General features: G+C 43.3%; 1 protein-coding gene across 13 annotated transcripts in view; it reads right to left on the bottom strand.

Moving 5' to 3' along the window:
* The window catches only part of CLEC16A (C-type lectin domain containing 16A), a 1,403,906-nt gene that overhangs the window by 1,091,107 nt on the left and 289,124 nt on the right, over positions 1-23,675 (bottom strand). For all 13 annotated transcript variants that reach the window (XM_040358542.1, XM_040358539.1, XM_040358533.1 and 10 more), the window contains one exon: positions 13,885-14,008. In XM_040358542.1, the coding sequence (XP_040214476.1) occupies positions 13,885-14,008 (124 nt within the window). The remainder of the gene's footprint in view (positions 1-13,884; positions 14,009-23,675) is intronic.

Below are 23,675 nucleotides of genomic sequence, written 5' to 3'. Positions count from 1 at the left end.
AAAGAATTTGTAAACTATAATATAATGAAGCTATGATTTTTAGGTTTAATACCATGGTAAGTGCCTGGGTGTCATGCTGATCCTCTGACTTAAATACTTTGAGTCACTATCACGTAAAAAAAAAATTGAAGCAAGGCAGAACCCCCTGATCTGTAGGTTTATTTTTGGACCAACAGAAAATACCCCCCAAAAAGTTCAGCAATGGATGTTTCTCTCATCCCCAGAAATCAGCCCACTGGTTAATGTATACACTTTTCCCCCAATCCAGCAGTCTTAGCAAAGTAAACCACCGTGCCTACTCTTCATACTGCATATATGCCCTGTTCATTGATATGGGATGGCTGTTTTCATAGTGCCCATGAAAATGAATAGGACAACGGCACTGATGCACAGTAAGAAGTGGAGCTAAACAAAGGTTTGCTTTGCAAAGTTTGCGCAGAACCAGAAAGGGCTGCACAACTAAGATCGCCGGATTGGGGAAGAAGGTAATGAACACTGCAGGCCAGGGTGTGACAGCCCAGTTGAACATTGGCTGCTAAAGGGGATATCCAGAATATTGGGGATCTTTATATTAAGTCATAGGTCATTAAATAAACTCTAAAGGTCAGTGGGAACATCCAAAATTCCCAGGTGGACAGAAATTTTGGCAAGATCTCTGGAAAGAAAGCAAGGCAAAATTTATCTTGGGAGAAGTTCAAAGCTCCCCCTTTTTGACATTCTAAAATAAAACCATATATTACATATGGAGTGCACTAAAGTGCAGCAGGGGGATTGACCCCCTTGGACGTTAACAGCAGAAAATGTAGGTGAGAGCATAAATGCGTAAAAGGCAACAGTGGCACTTTTATTAGTACAAATATTAAGATCAAATACAAGGGCTAAGTAGGCCCAGAGACAGTTTACATAATAATATACATATTGGTCATGGCAAAGGAATGCATGAGACTTGATCCAAATGTTTATACAAGTACTCAAAATAAATGAAGTGCACCCTGGGTACTGCCAAAGAGGAACTATGGTCAGTCCATATGAGTTGCTGGATTATTTCCCAACATGTTTCAGAAATGTATTCCTTCAGGGGAGGTTTGAGTACTAGATCCTTTCTAAAATCCAAATATAGTTGTACATGAATAGGTCAGATACAAATAGATGGAGCCGACAGGTGCATCTATCCCCCAGGGCAGGGCAGCGGACAACGTAGCGGGACACCATGTAGCCCCAAGGACCACCCATAGATAACCTACCAGCGCAGGATACGTAGGGAAAGATATCTAAAGTAAATATAGTAACACAGAATGCATCATGCAGAATATAGGCAGCAAAAAGGGTTATACACCAAAGATGACATTATAAAGTCAGTAGATACAAAAGACACACAGAGCCAGGGATGGATACTAAAGGCTGGGAGTCATGTATTGAAACAGACATATATGTTGGCAGACATATTCATGATGGTCTAGATCGGGGTTATGCAATTAGCGGACCTCCAGCTGTTGCAGAACTACGATTCCCATGAGGCATAGCAAGACTCTGACAGCCACAAGCATGACACCCAGAGTCAGAGGCATGATGGGACTTGTAGTTTTGCAACATCTGGAGGTCCGCTAATTGCATATCCCTGGTCTAGATTGTAAGCTCCAACGAGCAGGGCGCTCTAATTTCAGTACTGCCATGTCGGTCTCATGTTGTAAAGCGCTGTGAAAACTATTGGTGCAATATAAATCCTGTATTATAATAATAATAATAATGGTTCGGGAGGTATGATAGACCTACATAGAGGAAGCCACATTGTATTTACCATGTGCTGGTGGCATTGACACTGTGTCCAGAGCCTAGGGGAGCCTACAACCGAGGCTGACCCAGAGGTGGCAGGGGTTTATATGTGTAAACCCCTTAAAAGGAGGCTAATCAATGCCCGCATCTGTGCTGGACGTGGCATCAAATAACTCCACCACGGGCGGCGGAGAAAGGCAGTGACGCATGGTCCCACCCAGAGGTGGAGCAGTGAGGGTGAAAATAAGCCCCCGTAACGGGCTGGGGTGCCAAACCCTGAGGAGAAGGGGGTAAATCACCTCCAGTCGGGATCCACCTAGTCCCCATCAACACGGGAGCCCACACGCCAGGTGGCACAAGGTTCAGCACAGCAACTGATCCTGCAGCCCAACTTGTACAAGAATATAAATGAAAAGAACAAAAAAGGAACAAGGGAATACACAGACACACATTTGAACACCACAAAGTCACAGAAATCCAATTCAGGGAAACCTTGTTAAAATGTTGTGAATAATCCTACGCATTTGACCCCTTGCTCATGGCCTTACTTTCTGCCTAGACTCTCCGCCTGGACAAATTTGGAACCATCATAGACGTCCACTTTTTCATATGTAAACTATTACCCGGTCAAACTAGCAAGGATCTCAAGGCACTTGATTACTTGGGTTGTAACGGTAGGTGGTTTCTTATCTTAATGCATTCTATGCAGCTGCAGGCTGCTTTCCCTAAATTGCATAAAAACACTCTTAACCCACCTGGCAGGCCTATTATATCTGGCCCGAGGTGGAATGAAAAAGAATCTCAGCCGATTGGTTATCAGCCACCTCTTTTATACTCGGCCTGCTATCCTATGTACATGACACAATCCATCTGCTATAACTGGTTGAGGTAATCCATGTAAACACACCTATCTTGTTTCCATAGATGTTGAAGCTCTCTATAGTACAATTCCTCATGATACAGGACATCAAAAGTACCAGTACAACTAATTTATCCTGGGAAAAACAAAAAACTGTGATACAACACAGTGATCTTAAGGCAGCAGCTAACGTGCGAAGTACACAATAAACATAAAAAACAAAAAACTGCGCCAAATAAAAATTAATAATAAACCCCCTACTTAAAAAAAGCAGAGATTAGCAGGAAGTCCAAAAAAGTCCTTATGCTCATATGCAGAGGCTACTGATGTAATTTTCAAAACATTCAAAGACATTGGTTCCTTAAGGTGTTGCTTAGTGCTGAAAAGATGGATCTTTCAATCACCCGGTGACATGCATACATATTGTGAAGTCCCTTCACCGAGAAAATGAGCCTCTTACCAGATGGCAAGTAACCAGAGCAGTTGGCTATAGCCCAGCCACGGCCTTTAGGTTCCCCAGGGATCACAGGTAAAAAGCCAGCAGCGTCACTACCGTTTTGAAATCAATCGCTCCAATGCAGGAATTGTATAAAAGAAAGGACGCGTATAGCGTAATACCGTTGGGTAACAGAATTTAATAAAAAGTAATGTACTTACAGCACAATGAAATAAAAACAGCAGGTGTTTAAAATGTAAAATGCCGGCCGGCATACAGGAGCCCTCCTCCCGAGCGTGGTGGTGGGAGGCTACGCCAGTGACGTCACCACGCTCGGGAGGAATTATTAAATTCTGTTACCCAACGGTATTACGCTATATGCGTCCTTTCTTTTTTCTTTTATACAATTCCTGCATTGGAGCGATTAATTTCAAAACGGTTGTGACGCTGCTGGCTTTTTACCTGTGATCCCAGGGGAACCTAAAGGCCGTGGCTGGGCTATAGCCAACTGCTCTGGTTACTTGCCATCTGGTAAGAGGCTCATTTTCTCTGTGGAGGGACTTCAGGATATGTATGCATGTCACCGGGTGATTGAAAGATCCAACTAATTTATCCTACTTGCCCTCAAATTTATCCTAAGACAAAAGTATTTTCATTTAACAATTCCCACTTCCTCCAGGTACAGGGTGTAGCCATGGGGATGTGTTGCGCCCCCTGGCTTATGCCAATCTGTACCTGGGGGAGTGGGAATGTACACTTATCCGATGAAGCCCTTTCTATGCATGTGGACCATGTACTAGCTAGGTATCGATATATAGAAGACATGTTTGTATTATGAGATAGATCGGATTTTCTCCTTAATGTATTCATTGAAAGGATCAACACCTATGATTTAAATTTGAAGAATAATTTTTTTCTTATGCCTTTTTCATTTGCATATTTACGGTTTTTCCCATATCCCTATTTTTTTATAATTTTTTGTGATTTGTGTTTTTGTCTGTCTGTTATTTCTGCTTTTTTGTTCTTTACATTTATATCATTGTACAGGTTGGGCTGATATGTGTAAACCATTTCCCCCCACCACTGGGGGAGGGGGCAGTGTAGGATCAGTTGCTGGAGTTGAACCTTGTGCCACCCGACGTGTGGGCTCCCATGTTGTCAGGGACTAGCTGGATCTTGACTGGAGGCGAGATACCCTCTTCTCCTCAGGGTTTGGCACCCCATGCTCCTTGAAGGGGCTAAATTCCGCCCTCACTGCTGCATTGCAGCAAGGCTGAGCATCGGACGCTGTGCCGCCTCTGGGAGGGGCCGCGCATCACTGCCTCAGGGGGCCGCCCATCCTCTGCCTTTCTCCTCCACCGATGCATTTGTTTGCATCTTACCTATCGACATATTACTACTGTATTTCCATTTTAAAAAGATAATAGTTCTCACCCCCCCCCCCTGAAGAAGGAATAACGTTTTGAAACATGTTGGGAAAGAATCCAGCAACTCATATGTATTAACCATAGTTCCTCTTCTGGCAGGAATCAGGGTGCACTTAATTTGAAATACTTGTGATGATATATATATATATATATATATATATATATATATATATATATTGTGGTGTGGGACCCTGTGTGACCTTAGAGATTGTTGATTTACGCCAAATTTTGAAGAGAAAGGTACGCTAATTGCACAGCTGTGTTGGGCTATTTAGTTCTGACCTGACTATGGCTCAGGGCCCCACCAAACAGACAGGAAGTCTGTGCCTTGGAGTCAGGTGGACTCCCATCCATCTGAGAGGAGTCAGACGCTGCATGCAGAGTCCAGAGTATGCATTTTGCAGGAGGCAGATGTCATTGGTGATTGAGCAGCAAGGCGCTAATCAGGAGTAAGCTAGGAGAGAGCTTAACTCAAGTCAACTGGGCCTAGGCTAAAGGCCTGAAACAGCCAGACGGCAAGAATGAAAGCCAGGAGGCTAAAGTGTTGAGTATGCAAGATACAGTAATGGCGGAACCCCCTTTGAGGGCTACTGATGTATTTGTGAACTTTTTTGTGCTTTTAAATAAAAAGTGGGCTACCAGGCCCTTAAAAATTCCGTTCTGAACTGGCGTACTCACTAAAAAATGCACCTACCGCTGGAGTCTGATCACCCCAATCTTACAATATATACACAAACACACAATATATACACAAACACACACATTTGGATCAAGTCTTGATTTATATGTATGTTATTATGTAAACTGTCTCTGGGCCTATTTAGCCCTTGTTTTAATATTTCTACTAACTAGAAAATGCATTTCCTGAGGAAAATGCGTGGGAATGCTGAATAGCTGAATTGCTGAGCCCGCACCAAAGCCATTCACCATAACCACTACACTATCTTAAGAACATACAAGCAGTGTTTCTTCAGTACTTATAAAGCCTCTCTTTGATCATTAAAGGTCTTGTAAAGGTAAAATACTTTTCCCTAAATAGCTTCCTTTACCTTAGTGCAGTCTTCCTTCACTTACCTCATCCTTCCATTTTGCTTTTAAATGTCCTTTTTTCTTCTGAGAAATCCTCACTTCCTGTTCTTCTGTCTGTAACTACACACAGTAATGCGAGGCATTCTCCATGGTGTGGAGAAAGCCTCTTGAGGGGGGAGGGGGTGAGCAGGACGTCTAATATCACATAGCTCCTTTCTCTATCTGCAATATAGAGTGTACTGACTTGCCTGGTCGCCCCTCCCCCCTCAAGAGGCTTTCTCCACATGAGGTAAGGGAGGAGGACTGCACTGAGGTAAAGGAAGCTATTTAGGGAAACAAAATACCATTAGAAACGCTTTAATCCACACACCAAATGAGTTATTGAAGCCTTCAAATAAACTTTAAAAAATCCACAACCGTACATGCTATCGAAACAGTGACTTCACAGTTTGAAACACAAGGCTTTTGTGAACGAATCGGTATAAAATTTATGTTGATAAACTTAAAAATGTGGGCATGTCAGAGATTTAACCACTTCCCGACGGCCGTATGACTATATACGGCCGCAGGGTGGTTCTACTTCTCTGGGGCGCCGTGTTTTTACGGCCGCCCCTTTCCACATTCCCCGCGCGCGCTCCCAAGCGCGCAGCGGGGAACTTCTGTGCTGGCCATGTCACTTGGACACAGCCAATCACAGATCGCCGTGAACGGCCAATCGGAGTGGTCGTTTACTAGGCGATCTGTGCGGCCAATGAGAGATGATCTCATATGTTTACATATGAGATCATTTCTCATTGCCGGCTCTCGCAGACAGCGGTTCTGTCAGGGAGAGAGGAGACCGATCTGTGTCTCTTGTACATAGAGACACAGATCGGTCACCTCCCCCAGTCACCCCCCCTTCCCCCACAGTTAGAACACTATATAGGGAATACATTTAACCCCATCCTCACCCCCTAGTGTTAACCCCTTCCCTGCCAGTCACATTTATATAGTAATTAGTGCATAGTTATAGCACTGATTGCAGTATAAATGTGAATGGGGCCAAAAATGTGTCAAAAGTGTCCGATGTGACCGCAATAATGTCGCAGCTGCAATAAAAATCGCAGATCGCCGCCATTACTAGTAAATATGTAGAATACGTATCGGCCTAGACTGAGGATACATTTTTTTTTTTTTTTTTTAAATTGAGCTATTTATTATAGCAACAAGTAAAAATATATTTTTTTTTTCAAAATTGGCGCTCTATTTTTGTTTATAGCGCAAAAAATAAAAAACCGCAGAGGTGATCAAATACCACCAAAAGAAAGCTCTATTTGTGGGAAAAAAAGGACGTCAATTTTGTTTGGGAGCCACGTCGCACGTCAGTTAAATAGTCAGTTAAAGCGACGCAGTGCTCTCATATGTAAACATATGAGATCATCTCTCATTGCCGTTTTACACAGAGACAGCGTCCTGTCTCTGGAGAGGAGACCGATCTGTGTCCCTTGTACATAGGGACATAGATCGGTCACCCCCCCTCCACCTTCAGTTAGAACACAATGCAGGGAATACATTTGACCCCTTCCTCACCCCCTAGTGTTAACCCCTTCAATGCCAGTCACATTTATACTGTAATTAGTGCATATTTATAGCACTGATCGCAGTATAAATGTAAATGGCGCCAAAAATGTGTCAAAAGTGTCTGATGTGTCCGCCATAACGTCGCAGTCCCAATAAAAATCGCAGATCGCCGCCATTTCTAGTAAAAAAAAAAAAATATTAATAAAAAATAATTCTGTCCCCTATTTTGTAGGCGCTATAACTTTTGCGCAAACCAGTCGCTTATTGCAATTTTTTTTTTTTTTTACCAAAAATATGTAGAAGAATACGTATAGGCCTAAACTGAGATAAAACTTTTTATAGGCCTAAACTGAGATAAAAATATTGTATTTTTTTCAAAATTGTCGCTCTTTTTTGTTTATAGCGCTAAAAATAAAAAAACGCACAGGCGATCAAAAACCACCAAAAGAAAGCTCTACTTGTGGGGAAAAAAAGGACGTTAATTTTGTTTGGGAGCCACGTCGCACGACCGCGCAATTATTAGTTAAATCGACGCAGTGCCGAAAGCTGAAATTTCACCTGGGCAGGAGGGGGGTATATGTGCCCAGTAAGCAAGTGGTTAATAAGCATTCCCAGTATTGATATCCGTAAATTAGTGGGAATGGTTTAATAAGCATTTCCAGTATTGATATTCGTTTTTTATTATTAGTGGGAATGCTTTAATAAGCATTCTTAGTATTGATATTTAGTGGGAATGCTTTAATATGCATTCCCAGTATTGATATTAGTTTTTTATTAGTGGGAATGCTTTAATAAGCATTCCCAGTATTGATATTCGTTTTTTATTATTAGTGGGAATGCTTTAATAAGCATTCCCAGTATTGATATTCGTAAATTTATTATTCTTCTTCTTAATTAGTGGGAATGCTTTAATAAGCATTCCCAGTATTGATATTTAGTGGGAATGCTTTAATAAGCATTCCCAGTATTGATATTCGTTTTTTAGTGGGAATGCTTTAATAAGCATTCCCAGTATTGATATTCGTTTTTTATTAGTGGAAATGCTTTAATAAGCATTCCCAGTATTGTTATTCGTTTTTTATTAGTGGGAATGCTTAATAAGCATTCCCAGTATTGATATCCATAAATTTATTAGTGGGAATGCTTAATAAGCATTCCCAGTATTGATATCCGTAAATGTATTAGTGGGAATGCTTTAATAAGCATTCCCAGTATTGATATTAGTTTTTTATTATTAGTGGGAATGCTTTAATAAGCATTCCCAGTATTGATATTCGTTTTTTATTATTAGTGGGAAGGCTTTAATAAGCATTCCCAGTATTGATATCCGTAAATTTATTAGTGGGAATGCTTAATAAGCATTCCCAGTATTGATATCCGTAAATTTATTAGTGGGAATGCTTAATAAGCATTCCCAGTATTGATATCCGTAAATTTATTAGTGGGAATGCTTTAATAAGCATTCCCAGTATTGATATTAGTTTTTTATTATTAGTGGGAATGCTTTAATAAGCATTCCCAGTATTGATATTCGTTTTTTATTATTAGTGGGAAGGCTTTAATAAGCATTCCCAGTATTGATATCCGTAAATTTATTAGTGGGAATGCTTTAATAAGCATTCCTAGTATTGATATTCGTTTTTTATTATTAGCGGGAATGCTTTAATAAGCATTCCCAGTATTGATATCCGTAAATTTATTAGTGGGAATGCTTTAATAAGCATTCCCAGTATTGATATTCGTTTTTTATTATTTTTCTCCTTTATTATTCCGTACGTTTTTTGGCTCTGCGTAACTTCTGCATACTTTCAGCTATTGAGACCATTCAACTATTAAAATGTTCATCTCGTTCAGCTAACGATGGGACTTCTTCAAGTTTTTTTGTACTATTTATACTTTTTAAAATATTAAGCTTTTAGACACTATTTTTAACATTGAAGTCAATGAGAACATCCTCTTTCCTGCTTCAAATCACACCCGTTGCCAAATGCTTCTTCTCCTTCATACTTTCACTTACAGACACCAAACAAACTTTAAAGCTGTCACAAAATATTCAGCTATCCGAAAATGACTTTTTAGATTGATATCTTTTACGGTTTTTGTGAAAACGCAATTTGCGTTTAGCGATTTTTTCAGAAAATGTTATCGGTTATAATGTGTTTCTATGGAGCAGCTTTAGAGTGTGTCATGTGACCATTACAGCACAGATCATCCACAAAAAAAATTATCTTTAAAAAAGGGGGAACAAATTGCTCTCACGCCCACAAGATCTACTTGTCATACACAATTTATATATTAAAACGTAGGTGTGTTTGTCTGGTTTCAGGCAATGTGATCAGTTTTGTGATACGCATTTGACTTTTAGTTCCAGGAGCTTCTAAAGGACAAGTGCCTGAAATTTTCTGTCATTGACTCTCATGTTAAAAAATCAAAAAAATGTTCCTGCAAAACGCACAAAGACACTCTTTTCTAAATCGCTGACATGGCCACATTTTTAAGTTTATCAACATAAATTTCATATCGATGCGTTCACAAAAGCCTTGTGTTTCAAACGGTGTAGTCGCTGTATCGATCGCATGTACGGTTGTGAATTTATTAAGTTTTGTTTGAAGGCTTAATTCATGTATTTGGTCTGTGAATTAAAAGCATTTGTAATGGTATTTCTTTCCCTAAATAGCTTTCTTTACCTCAGTGCAATATTCCTCCTCACTGACCTGGGGGGGGGGGAAAACCTCTTGAGGGGGGAGGGGCGACCAGGAAGTCAGGACACGCTCTACTTTGCAGATAGAGAAAGGAGCTGTGTGTCCTAAAGATAGTGTAGTGGTTATGGTGAATGGCTTTGGTGCGGGCTCAGCAATTCAGCAATCCCACGCGCATTTTCCTCAGGAAATGCATTTTCTAGTCCTTAATTTTATTATTCCGTATGTTATTTGGCTCTGCGTAACTTCTGCATACTTTCAGCTATTGAGACCATTCAACTTTTAAAATGTTCATCTCGTTCAGCTAACGATGGGACTTCAAGTTTTTTTGTACTATTTATACTTTTTAAAATATTAAGCTTTTAGACACTTTTTTTTAACATTGAAGTCAATGAGAACATCCTTTTTCCCGCTTAAAATCTCACGTGCTGCCAAAAGTTTCAGCTCCTTCATACTTTCACTTAGACACCAAACAAACTTTAAAACGGTCACAAAATATTCAGCTATCCGGCTATGACTTTTCAGATTGATATCTTTTATAGTTTTTGTGAAAAGCAATTTACGTTTAGTGATTTTTTCAGAAAATGTTATCGATTATAATGTGTTCCTATGGGGATGATTTAGAGTGTGTCATGTGATCATTACAGCACAGATCATCAAAAAAAAATATCTTTAAAAAAGGGGGAACAAATTGCTCTCACGCCCACAAGATCTACTTGTCATACACAATTTATATATCAAAACGTAGGTATTTGTGTCTGGTTTCAGGCAATGTGGTCAGTTTTGTGATAGGCACTTGACTTTTAGTTCCTGGAGTAACAGTAACATTTTAAAGACTTTTTAACATTGCAGTCAATGAGAGAAAATTTCGGACTCTTGTCCTTTAGAAGCTCCAGGAACAAAGTAAAATGCCTATTACAAAACTGACCACATTTCCTGAAACCAGACACAAATACCTACGTTTTGATATATAAATTATTTATGACAATTAGATCTTGTGGGCGTGAGAGCAATTTGTTCCCCCTTTTTTAAAGATAATATTTTTTTTAATGATCTGTGCTCTAATGATCACATGACCCACTCTAAGGCCCCTTTCAGACTGGGGCGGGAGCTGCGGTGGCGGTATAACGCCGCTAAAAATAGTGGCGCTATACCGCCGGAATTGCCGCGGTTATCGGCCGCTAGCAGTGCGGTATTAACCCCCGCTAGCGGCCGATAAAGAGTTAATACCGCCCGCAATGCGCCTCTATAGAGGCGCATTGCGGGCGGTATTGCCGCGGTTTCCCATTGTTTTCAATGGGAAGGAGCGGTGAAGGAGCGGTATACATGCCGCTCCTCTCACCGCTCCAAAGATGCTGCTGACAGGAGATTTTTTGTCTCCCGCCAGCGCATCGCCTCAGTGTGAAAGCCCGAGGGCTTTCACATTGAGTCTGCAGTGAAGGAGTTTTTCAGGCGCGATAGCAGCGCTATTTTTAGCGCTGTACCGCCTGAAAAACTCCTCAATGTGAAAGGGGCCTAAAGCAGCTCCATAGGAACACATTATAATCGATTAGTGATTTTCTGAAAAAATCACTAAACGTAAATTGCTTTTTCACAAAAACTATAAAAGATATCAATCTGAAAAGTCATAGCCGGATAGCTGAATATTTTGTGACCGTTTTAAAGTTTGTTTAGTGTCTGTAAGTGAAAGTATGAAGGAGCTGAAACTTTTGGCAGCACATGAGATTTTAAGCGGTAAAAAGGATGTTCTCATTGACTTCAATGTTAAAAAAAAAGTGTCTAAAAGCTTAATATTTTAAAAAGTATAAATAGTACAAAAAAACTTAAAGAAGTCCCATCGTTAGCTGAACAAGATGAACATTTTAAAAGTTGAATCTCTCAATAGCCGAAAGTATGCAGAAGTTACGCAGAGCCAAAAAACGTACGGAATAAAAATAATAATACATTTACAGATATCAATACTGGGAATGCTTATTAAAGCATTCCCACTAATAATAATACATTTACGGATATCAATATTGGGAATGCTTATTAAAGCATTCCCACTAATACATTTACGGATATTAATACTGGGAATGCTTATTAAAGCATTCCCACTAATAAAAAACGAATATCAACACTGGCAATGCTTATTAAGCATTCCCACTAATTAAGAATAATAAAAAACGAATATCAATACTGGGAATGCTTATTAAAGCATTCCCACTAATAAAAGGCGGTGCTATTGCATTTTGCTCACTCACCTACATTTTCTACTGTTAAAGTCCAAGGGGGTTTCATTTTTACTTTGTTGCACTCCATATGTATTGTTCTTTGGATGTTGGCAGTTACAGTGAGGAAAATAAGTATTTGAACACCCTGCTATTTTGCAAGTTCTCCCACTTGGAAATCATGGAGGGGTCTGAAATTGTTATCATAGGTGCATGTCCACTGCGAGAGACATAATCAAAAAAAAAAATCCAGAAATCACAATGTATGATTTTTTTAACTATTTATTTGTATGATACAGCTGCAAATAAGTATTTGAACACCTGAGAAAATCATTGTTAATATTTGGTACAGTAGCCTTTGTTTGCAATTACAGCGGTCAAACGTTTCTTGTAGTTTTTCACCAGGTTTGCACACACTGGAGGAGGGATTTTGGCCCACTCCTCCACACAGATCTTCTCTAGATCAGTCAGGTTTCTGGGCTGTCGCTGAGAAACACGGAGTTTGAGCTCCCTCCAAAGATTCTCTATTGGGTTTAGGTCTGGAGACTGGCTAGGCCACGCCAGAACCTTGATATGCTTCTTACAGAGCCACTCCTTGGTTATCCTGGCTGTGTGCTTCGGGTCATTGTCATGTTGGAAGACCCATCTTCAAAGCTCTAACTGAGGGAAGGAGGTTGTTGCCCAAAATCTCGCAATACATGGCCCCGGTCATCCTCTCCTTAATACAGTGCAGTCGCCCTGTCCCATGTGCAGAAAAACACCCCCAAAGCATGATGCTACCTCCCCCATGCTTCACAGTAGGGATGGCGTTCTTGGGATGGTACTCATCATTCTTCTTCCTCCAAACACGGTTAGTGGAATTATGCCCAAAAAGTTCTATTTTGGTCTCATCTGACCACATGACTTTCTCCCATGACTCCTCTGGATCATCCAAATGGTCATTGGCAAACTTAAGACGGGCCTTGACATGTGCTGGTTTAAGCAGGGGAACCTTCCGTGCCATGCATGATTTCAAACCATGACGTCTTAGTGTATTACCAACAGTAACCTTGGAAACGGTGGTCCCAGTTCTTTTCAGGTCATTGACCAGCTCCTCCCGTGTAGTTCTGGGCTGATTTCTCACCTTTCTTAGGATCATTGAGACCCCACGAGGTGAGATTTTGCATGGAGCCCCAGTCCGAGGGAGATTGACAGTCATGTTTAGCTTCTTCCATTTTCGAATGATTGCTCCAACAGTGGACCTTTTTTCACCAAGCTGCTTGGCAATTTCCCCGTAGCCCCTTCCAGCCTTGTGGAGGTGTACAATTTTGTCTCTAGTGTCTTTGGACAGCTCTTTGGTCTTGGCCATGTTAGTAGTTGGATTCTTACTGATTGTATGGGGTGGACAGGTGTCTTTATGCAGCTAATGACCTCAAACAGGTGCATCTAATTTAGGATAATAAATGGAGTGGAGGTGGACATTTTAAAGGCAGACTAACAGGTCTTTGAGGGTCAGAATTCTAGCTGATAGACAGGTGTTCAAATACTTATTTGCAGCTGTATCATACAAATAAATAGTTAAAAAATCATAAATTGTGATTTCTGGAATTTTTTTTTGATTATGTCTCTCACAGTGGACATGCACCTACGATGACAATTTCAGACCCCTCCATGATTTCCAAGTGGGAGAACTTGCAAAATAGCAGGGTGTTCAAATACTTATTTTCCTCACTGTATATACACCTAGCTCCAAACACCACCAGTCTCTTTCAAAATCATATATTGTGTCATGTTTTACAAGTATTTCCAATAAATTGTATATAAAAGGCTACATGTGCAGGATACAAATATATATTATATAATTATTTCATCACAGAATAATTATTTAAAATAAATAATTATATTTACTTACTCTTCATCTGTCTGGACACACTTATCAAGTTCAATAACATGGATTCCAATAAACCAAACCAAATTAGAAAAGTATGGAACAGCAGTTTTATCTCTAATATAGTGCAGCATTGGTTGGTTGTTAACTGAAATAAAGGAATAGAAAGAAAAAAACTAATTTTATTATAAAGATTCAATAGTCATATATGCAGTGAATTAATTAATGGCTACTCATTGATTGTGACTAAATGCATTAGTTTCCTCAGCTAAGTAGAGCTTTTTTTTGTGCTTACTTAACCAAATAAGCTGTAGAAGATTTTACCCCCTTCATGACCAGACAGTTTTTTGCCATTTCGCACTGTGCTACTTTACCTGGTAATTGCTCAACTTTGTACCAAACCAAAATTTATATAATTTTTTTCACAAAAATATAACTTTTTTGTGGTATTTGGAATTTTTTATTACATAAAACAAAAAAGGCAGATTTTTTTACTTTCTGCTATAAAACCTATCCAATAAAAACCTCAAAATGTATTCATAAAGTTAACTATGAACTTTGCTAGTACCCGTAGGATCAGTTGGAATGTGCAAGATTGGGGGAAGTCTCATTTGTGAGCCAAGGCATTCAACCCCATAGCCTGATCCTCTGTGGAGAGGAAAGAAGGCAGGCGTCTTTGTGTATCTCCATGTGTTGCGTTTGATATGTATGTATACATTATATTAATATATATATATTTTTCCCCCCTCTCCAGACGCGTTTTCACAGAAACAGGCTTTGTTTGAGTTTGTTTGAGTCCGTTTCTCAAACTAATGTTTTGGTAATGAATACATAGGCTGTCAGTGGGAACTGTTGACAGTTTCAGCAGTCCATTGTCTCTACAGCTACAGTAAACAGGTATGTTTTCTGTTTGATAACTATGGTAACATGGTAAGCCTGACAGAAAGGGGATTTTCAGGCATAAGCTAGAAGGGGCTCATCATGCTTTAACACCAAAAGACTGTAATCAGCCACTGAAGAAAAATATGCTTTTGCCCAATTCTCCAACAACTACCAACTGAGTCTCATTGTCACTGGAGATCACAAACACAGTAACTGGAGTTAAGTAACGTTTGTGTATTTTTACTGTTACACACCATAGGCTGTTTGCTAGGCATTTTGATTGTTATAGATTCAGAGTGTGTACGTTGAACTGCTAATCGCACTGATGATTTGCAAGAGCGGTGTGCAGCCCTCATGACCAAATCAAGGAATGCCTTAACCACTTAAGACCCGGACCAAAATGCAGGTAAAAGGCCAGGCCCCTTTTTGCAATTCGGCACTGCGTCGCTTTAACTGACAATTGCTCGGTCGTGCGACGTGGCTCCCAAACAAAATTGGTGTCCTTTTTTTCCCACAAACAGAGCTTTCTTTTGGTGGTATTTTATCACCTCTACGGTTTTTATTTTTTGCGCTATAAACAAAAATAGAGCGACAATTTTGAAAAAAATTCAATATTTTTTACTTTTTGCTATAATAAAAAATATCCCCCAAAAACATCAAAAAATGTTTTCCTCAGTTTAGGCCGATACGTATTCTTCTACCTATTTTTGGTAAAAAAAAAAAAAAAAATCGCAATAAGCGTTTATCGATTGGTTTGCACAAAATTTATAACGTTTACAAAATAGGGGATAGTTTTATTGCATTTTTATTATTTTTTTTTTACTACTAATGGCGGCGATCAGCAATTTTTTTCGTGACTGCGACATTTCGTACAATTTTGACACATTTTTGGGACCATTGTCATTTTCACAGCAAAAAATGCATTTAAAATGCATCGTTTACTATGAAAATGACATTTGCAGTTTGGGAGTTAACCACAAGGGGGCGCTGAAGGGGTTAAGTGTGACCTCATGTGTGTTTACAACTGTAGGGGGTGTGGCTGTAGGTCTGACGTCATTGATTGTGCGTTCCTATATTAGGGAACACACAATTGATGACAGCGCCACAGTGAAGAACGGGGAAGCCATGTTTACACACGGCTCTCCCCATTCTTCAGCTCCGGGGACCGATCGCGGGACTCTAGCAGCGATCGGGTCCGCGAGTCCCACGGTCATGGAGCTTTGGACCGGGTCGCGGTAGCGCACCCGCGACCCACCGCTGGGCTTTATACAGTCACGTACAAGTACGTGATTGTGCCCAGCGGTGCCATTCTGCCGAAGTATATCGGCGTTAGGCGGTCCTTAAGTGGTTAAAGAAAAGGACGGGCTGTAAACCTGTTCGTAAAGCCATGGTGCGTGCCATTGTCACATCCCAAAACTGGGATTGTGAGGATGTGCTCTCCTCAAATAATAGTGAGGATGAGGAGATAGAGTTTGAGGTTTCTGAAGATGATTATCCAATGGGAAAGAAAAAAAAGCGTGCCAGACCTCTCATTACTAAGTAAAGGAAAATGCAACATGATAGAGAGGACATAGCAGATGGGGAGGTGCATTATAGCAACCCCAGAGATGTGGAATTTTAAGAAGTTGGGGAGTTTACACAAACTGATCTCCACGAGCTGGCAAAACAATACAAACAGAGATCCAGGGAGCCCCTATTGAGTTGGCTCCTATGCTTGTGGGATGAAGAGGTTGACAGTGTTGTTTTGTCAGGTAAGCAAGCAGTGGCTAAGGGAGTGTTAACCAATGATCTACAATTGCGTCAGGCAAATCAAAAAGCCAGAGAGTTTAGTGTGAATTTTTCAATGTTAGACCTTGTGAGATGGAATAGTCTGAGTATACACTAGTCAGGCCTCAAAATTTCAAGTCCTGAGCTACTAGCCAGGCCTTAATAGTTACTCGCCACCTGTTGCACCACCCAAACCCTACCTTGCCCCGCCCCTTAAACACGCGCTTGTAAATGATCTCATGAAATAACACTGTTACATTTTTTATTCAAACTCCAACGCTTCCCTCAGAACTCCTCTACCTCCAACGCCTCCCCCAGTACGCTTCTACCTGCAACGCCTCCTCCAGTACGCTTCTACCTGCAACGCCTCCTCCAGTACGCTTCTACCTGCAACGCCTCACCCAGTACGCTTCTACCTGCAACACCTCCCCAGTACTCCTCTACCTCCAACGCCTCCCCAGTACACCTCTACCTGCAACAATTTCCCTAGTACACCTCTACCTGCAACACCTCCCGCAGTACACCTCTACCTGCAACACCTCCAGCAGTACACCTCTACCTGCAACACCTCCCGCAGTACACCTCTACCTGCAACACCTCCCGCAGTACACCTCTACCTGCAACACCTCCCGCAGTACACCTCTACCTGCAACACCTCCCGCAGTACACCTCTACCTGCAACACCTCCCGCAGTACACCTCTACCTGCAACACCTCCCGCAGTACACCTCTACCTGCAACACCTCCCGCAGTACACCTCTACCTGCAACACCTCCCGCAGTACACCTCTACCTGCAACACCTCCCGCAGTACACCTCTACCTGCAATGCCTACCCCGTACACTTTTACCTGCAACGCCGCCCCCAGTACACCTCCAACGCTTCCCCCGTACACTTCTACCTCCAATGCCTCCCTCAGTACACCTCTACCTGCAACGCTTCCCCCAGTACACCTCTACCTGCAAAGCTTCCCCCAGTACACCACTACCTGCAACGCCTCCTCCAATGTCTCCCTTCTCCATCACACCTATGACTCCAATCACTTCTCCCCCAGCACACCTCTATACCTATAATCCCTCTTCCCAGTATGTCTCTGCCTCCAATGCCCCCCAGCAAACCTGTGCTTTTAACGACCCCCCCCCCCCCCAGCACACCTCGTCTTCCAACCTCCCCTCACCAGCATACCTACGCCTCCAATTCTGTCCCCCTGCCCCCATTTTATCATACCTATGCCTCCAATTCCGTCCCCCTCCCCCCATTATATCACATCTATGCCTCCAATTCTGTCCCCCTGCCCCCATTCTAACTTGGCATCACGCAGTGGTATAGATAGCATAGTAACACAAACAAAAAAAAACAATCTCATATATATATATATATACACAACCATAAAACATCTGAACAGCGTGGACACAAGGGGTGAGCATATTAAAATTAGTTGAAACAAAATTCATGGGGTAGATGGTATTCTAAATGAGTGGTGGAGTGAGGACCTAAAACTGCATCCAAATTGCCCGACGCGTTTCGTGTATGAATACTCTTCAGGGGCAGATGCTGGGAATTGTCTACAAAAAATATATAATGAAAGTAATGAATAGGTTTGTCAATTGGTAACAGATCCCAAGGAAGGGCAAAAAAGCCCACCTGAGTACTTACATAGGATCCATGCAGTAGGTTGTGGAAACTATGGGACCAGGGCCAATGAGATAGTCTGTCCCGGAAGCTGAGGCATACTCGAGTCTTTTGCCAGGTGGGGGTGGCACCGCATGCAGAGACCCCCCATCCCCTTAGAGGTGAAATACAGCGGTGACCACTGTGGGGGGTCATGGTAGGCAATGCTACTGGACTGTGGGAGGTGAAGAGGGGCGGTCCCGGGCGGCTGGTACAGTTGTGGGAAATGCTACTGGCCTGTGGGAGGTGGAGAGGGGCGGTCCCGGGCGGCGCTGGTGTCCATTCTGCAGCTAGCCTGTGCGGGACGGCGCGGCAGCTGTAGTGTAGAAGAATACAGATATTTTACTGGCCGCACTGTGAGTGTGAGCGGCGTGACGGGAAGCCCTGTCCATACTCGCACTGCACATAAATTTCCTCGCCAAATACGAGGATGCGAGTACAAATTTTGAGGGCTGCAATAGTCCTACTGACCATGGAAATACCTACACCTGAAGATCAATAGGAGATGGTTTTTCCAGGTTACGTGAGATGGGCTGTATAACCGGCTTAAATACGTTTCCAGAATGGATGGGTCCAGATATGGAACCCTTCATGTCTGCTCTGCACTCTAAGCTGATTAAGTTTGCACCTTTTAATTTCAGGGCTCCTTTATTGTCCTTGCCGGGAAGCCTGGGGTTAAACAGCAAGATTTATGAAGCAGTTGGGCGAGCTATAGGAGACTAAACCAAAACCGGTCAGGGTATAGATAAGGTCAAGGCCAGAAAGGAAGAATACAAGCAGAAATAAACTTTTACAGAGAAGAAAGGCAGTGTGGGAGAGAAGACAGGAGATAAGGAAAAAAAACAGGCTAGTTATTTCTAGGAAAGAAATGTGGGTGGACTTATGAAAGCCAGGAGTGCATAGAGAAGAGATATATGGGATTTCTACTGCAAAAATTATGAAGAAGTGGAAAACATTTAGTGGGGAAAACTGTCAGGGTTAGAAACACTGGGCCAGATTCACGTAGAGCGGCGCAAATTAAGTTACTCCAAACGTATATCATTTAAGTTAGGGCGCCTTAATTTTGTGACGTAAGTGCCGTATCCACAGCGCTTTTGCGCCCAAATTTGCGCCAGCGCGATGTAAATACCGAGGCGTAAGGCGGGGTTATTGCAAGTGGGAAGAAAGTGGGCGTGCTCCATTGAAATGAGCCGTGACCCCATGCAAATGAAGGGCCAGCCGTACTGCGCATGCGCGCATGAATCTGCACCTCACTGGGCATGTGCAGAACTCGGCTCGGCGCAATCAGCGAGATAGGAAAAAGGCCAAGCATACTTGGTTTGAGAACCGCCCTGTGCTTAAATAGCCCCAGACAAACACACTTCCCTTGAAAAAGTACATCCCTGTGTTTCCCTTCCTAAAGCAAGTGTCTTTTGCTCTGTTGTTTGTGGCTGTTTGTTGGTGAGTGTAGTGTTATATTAAAGATTTATTGTAGTAGGAGGTTGTAGTAGGTGTGTGTATTTTCGGAGTGTTTTTTGTGTCTGTTTCTTCTGTGTTTTTTGTTTGAATTTGTATTGGCTGTCTGCTTGTTTTTTTGCTGTCTGATCTTTTTGGCTGTCTGTTCTGTGTCTTTTTGGCTGTCTGTTCTGTGTCTTTTTGGCTGTCTCTTCTGTGTCTTTTTGGCTGTCTCTTCTGTGTCTTTTTGGCTGTCTCTTCTGTGTCTTTTTGGCTGTCTCTTCTGTGTCTTTTTGGCTGTCTCTTCTGTGTCTTTTTGGCTGTCTCTTCTGTGTCTTTTTGGCTGTCTCTTCTGTGTCTTTTTGGCTGTCTCTTCTGTGTCTTTTTGGATGTCTCTTCTGTGTCTTTTTGGATGTCTCTTCTGTGTCTTTTTGGCTGTCTGTTCTGTGTTTCTGTGTTTGTTTGTTCTGTTTGAATTTTGTGTCTGTTGCTGAGTGCTGTGTTGTGAGATGGCACCGAAGAGAAGAAAATTAAACTTCTCGGTGCGAGAGAAGCAGTTGCTGGCCAGGGCGATCACCCAATTTGGGAGATTTTTGCATGGCCCTGACAGCCAGGACGTCCCCCCGGCCAGGAAGAGGGCAATAATCCAAGAGATTACTGATCGGATCAATGCGGAGGGGGGGGGGGAGACAAGGACCCCCAGTGGGATTCAGAAGAAGATCAACGATGTTAGGAGCCTGGTCCGGGAGAAGATGGCCAAGCAAGCAGCCCATGCCAGGGGCACTGGAGGAGGTCCACCCTGCACCGTAAGGTGGACTGAGGAGGAACTTGCGGTGGCCCGGTGCTTCCACAGCCAGCAAGTGGTGGGCCTGCCTGGCATTCAATCTGATGATCCTGTGAGGACAGGTACGTTTTTTTTTATTTCCATCTGGTGAGTAGCATGTGTGGGTGGGGGAAGGGAATATGTGCCAAGTGTGTGGATCCTCCAACCTGTGTATGTTTTGTGTCCTCCACAGATGGCCAGGAGATTGCTGGTCCATCAGGCCAGGAGGTTGCTGGGCCATCAGGCCAGGCTGCACCACCCCCAGGACAACAGGCTGCTGAGGAGCCCCAAGAAAGTCCGGTGTCCCCAGGGCAGGGGAGTGGCCACACCTCACCTCAGGAGGAGGTTCAGGGGGAGGAGGATGAGGGGGGGTTGAGGATGATCCGATGGAGCTTGCCCGAGAAGTGATTCTGTGTTGGGATGAGGATTCCCTTGTGGCTGACAGCAGTCAGGCCACCATCAGGGGTAGTCCCTCCCACTCCTCCCCCAACAGGGCTGCCCCCCCAGGGGGCTCCCCTCCTCCCAGGCCACAAGCCTCAACTGCAGGCAGGAAGGCCACCCAGAAGACCAGGGGGGGTGGCCGAGTTCCTGCCTGCAAATCTGCAGAGGGACCAGGCCCTTCAGACCCGCCATCTGGGTCAGGTCACCCGGACTTTGGCCCAGATGGAGGAGAGCCTGGCCTCCATCAAGGAGTCTGTCAGTGACGTTGGCACAAATACTGTTGCATTCATCAACTGTTTCAGTGAGCTGCAGGCCGCCACAACAGGCGTGACCCTTGAGGTGACTGCCCTGACACAGGCTGTCCAGGACAACACACAGGCTCTTCAGGCCAATACTGCAGCCCTCACTCTGGGCCTGACCAGGATCGCCGTGGCCTTGGAGGGCAGGCCAACAGGTGGGCAGCCACCCGGGGAGGATCCTCCTTCCCCTGCCCCCCCCCCCATGAGGATCCTCCTTCCCCCCCCATGAGGATCCTCCTTCCCCTGCCCCCCCCCCCATGAGGATCCTCCTTCCCCTGCCTCCCCCCCATGAGGCTCCCCTAAGGGGCTGTGCCTGGCCCAGGCGTAGCTCACGCCGCCGCCATTGAGTTTTTGGGTGTACTTTTTTTTTGTGTTTTTTTTTTAATGTAATTTTTTGGCGATTCGTTTTTTTTTTGTATGTGTGTGAATGATGTATGGATGTGGGGGTGACATTCCTGGTGAAAAAGTGTGTCACCCTCAGTTTTGGTGGATTAGGGATCCCCAGGACCAGGGAGAAGTGATCCCAGGTCCATTTGAATGGTGTATGAATGCACAGTGACATAATTGGAGCCGTGGCGTGACTGCTCCCTAATACCATGTGGTTTTCTTGGGTCCAATCCAATTAGATGTGCATGTGATGCGTCTGTGCTAGGGACCACAGTGGGTGTGCATTCATGCATTCTCATTGTGCCATGTTTATTGTGTGTGTTTACTGGGCAAAGATGCCTTCTGCGAGGCGTCTTCTGGCTGCTGTGCCCTCAGCACACCGGGTAGAGTTGGTTGGGGGGGGGACTGTCTGGTTCGGGGGTCAGGTCATCACATATGTCAATCTCCAGGCCCCTTCTCACTGCGAAGTTGTGCAGCATGCAACATGCCCCGATGATCTGGCACACAAAGTTTGGGGAATACAACAGGGAACCCCTAGACTTATCCAGGCATCGGAAACGGGACTTCAGGAGGCCAAAGGTGCGTTCCACCACTGCACGGGTACGTATGTGTGCAGCATTGTAGTTTTCCTCTCCTGGGGTTTGAGGGTTCCGGTATGGAGTCATAAGATGGGGTCCCAGTGCATATGCAGAGTCACCTGGAAGGGAAAAGACAGGAGGATGTTAGTCATGCATGTGCCCCTCGTGATGTCTGCATCATGGGGGGGGGACAGTCATACCTGACACCCATGTCACTCACCAACCAGCCAGCTGTCACCATACACGTTCTGTTCAAATTCTCTGGAGATGTTGCTGTGACGGTATATGTAGCTGTCATGGCTGGATCCTGGGTGTTTGGCACAGACGTGCCATATGAGGTATTGGGCATCCACTATCACCTGTACATTGATTGAATGCCAATGCTTCCGATTGCGGTACATGTGCTCTGTCTCATGGGGGGGCTGTAGTGCCACATGTGTGCAATCAATGGCCCCGATGGTGCGTGGGAATCCTGCAATTTTGTAAAAATCTGTAATTGTCTTCATTCGCTGGACCTCCTGGGAGGGTTTGATGATTTGATTGGCCATGCGTCTCAGGATTGCAGGGACAACCTGGTGCACACATCTGCTAATGGAGGATTGTGACATTCCAGCCACACATCCACTTGTGCGCTGAAAAGAGCCAGTGGCCAGGAAATGCAGTGTTGCCAGTAACTTGATCAGTGGTTGCACTGCATGTGAGCGGTGTGTTGGGCTGGTGAGATCATCCTGCAGGATTGTGGTTATTTCCAGGATGGCTTCACGGCTGAATCTGAAGGTGCGATACACCTCAGAAGCAGTCATGCCAAAGACATCTAGGCGTCTGCGGTATACCCTCTCCTGTGCCCTCCTCCTCCGTTCCCTCCTCCTTCTTTGCGCTTCTAAAGTCATTAGTATCGTTATGAGCATGGATGCCCCTGGCATGTTGGCAGACAGATTGTAGTCCGGCAAGTGTGTGTGCTCAGCTCTTCCTCAATAGTCAAAATGATAAATGCATCCTCACATGTAGTGCGCATGTGGATGCATAGTATTTTAACATATGCCTCGTCCTGAAACAAATTTTATAATCTTCTATGACAAAGTTACTTCAATCACTGTGAACGCTGTGTTAACTAGATTTGATATGTATTTTTTGGAGAAAATTCTTTTTAAATATATTTAGAGTATATTTTTGTAATAAATAATTTTTATACAAAGTTACCGATTGGTGGCGACTCCTATCTTTACCAACCTACCATGCCGATAAAGTCCATGACTAGCCCCTAAGTCTTCCTTAATGGTGTTGCTTTAGCTGACCTTTACACGGCTGGAGCAAAGTTAAGGCACCTTTTATAAAGTGTAAAATTACTCCGGGAAACTAACAGATGCACACAGGGCGTAGCCTACGCCGCACACACTTAATTTTGTGGATCGCCTTATCTCCCTCATTTGAATCTTTGCCTAGCAAAACAATGGTGTGTCTAGCGTATTTTGCGCTCGAAGAAGCGCCGGTGTAATTTTTTTTAGGTAGGACGGAAAAAAATAGTTTTCAGGCGT

The sequence above is a fragment of the Rana temporaria genome, chromosome 6 (assembly GCF_905171775.1).
Source record: "Rana temporaria chromosome 6, aRanTem1.1, whole genome shotgun sequence".
NCBI lineage: Eukaryota > Metazoa > Chordata > Amphibia > Anura > Ranidae > Rana > Rana temporaria.
The sequence above is the reverse complement of the archived record's forward strand: the minus strand, read 5'-3'. Positions and strand labels throughout refer to the sequence as shown.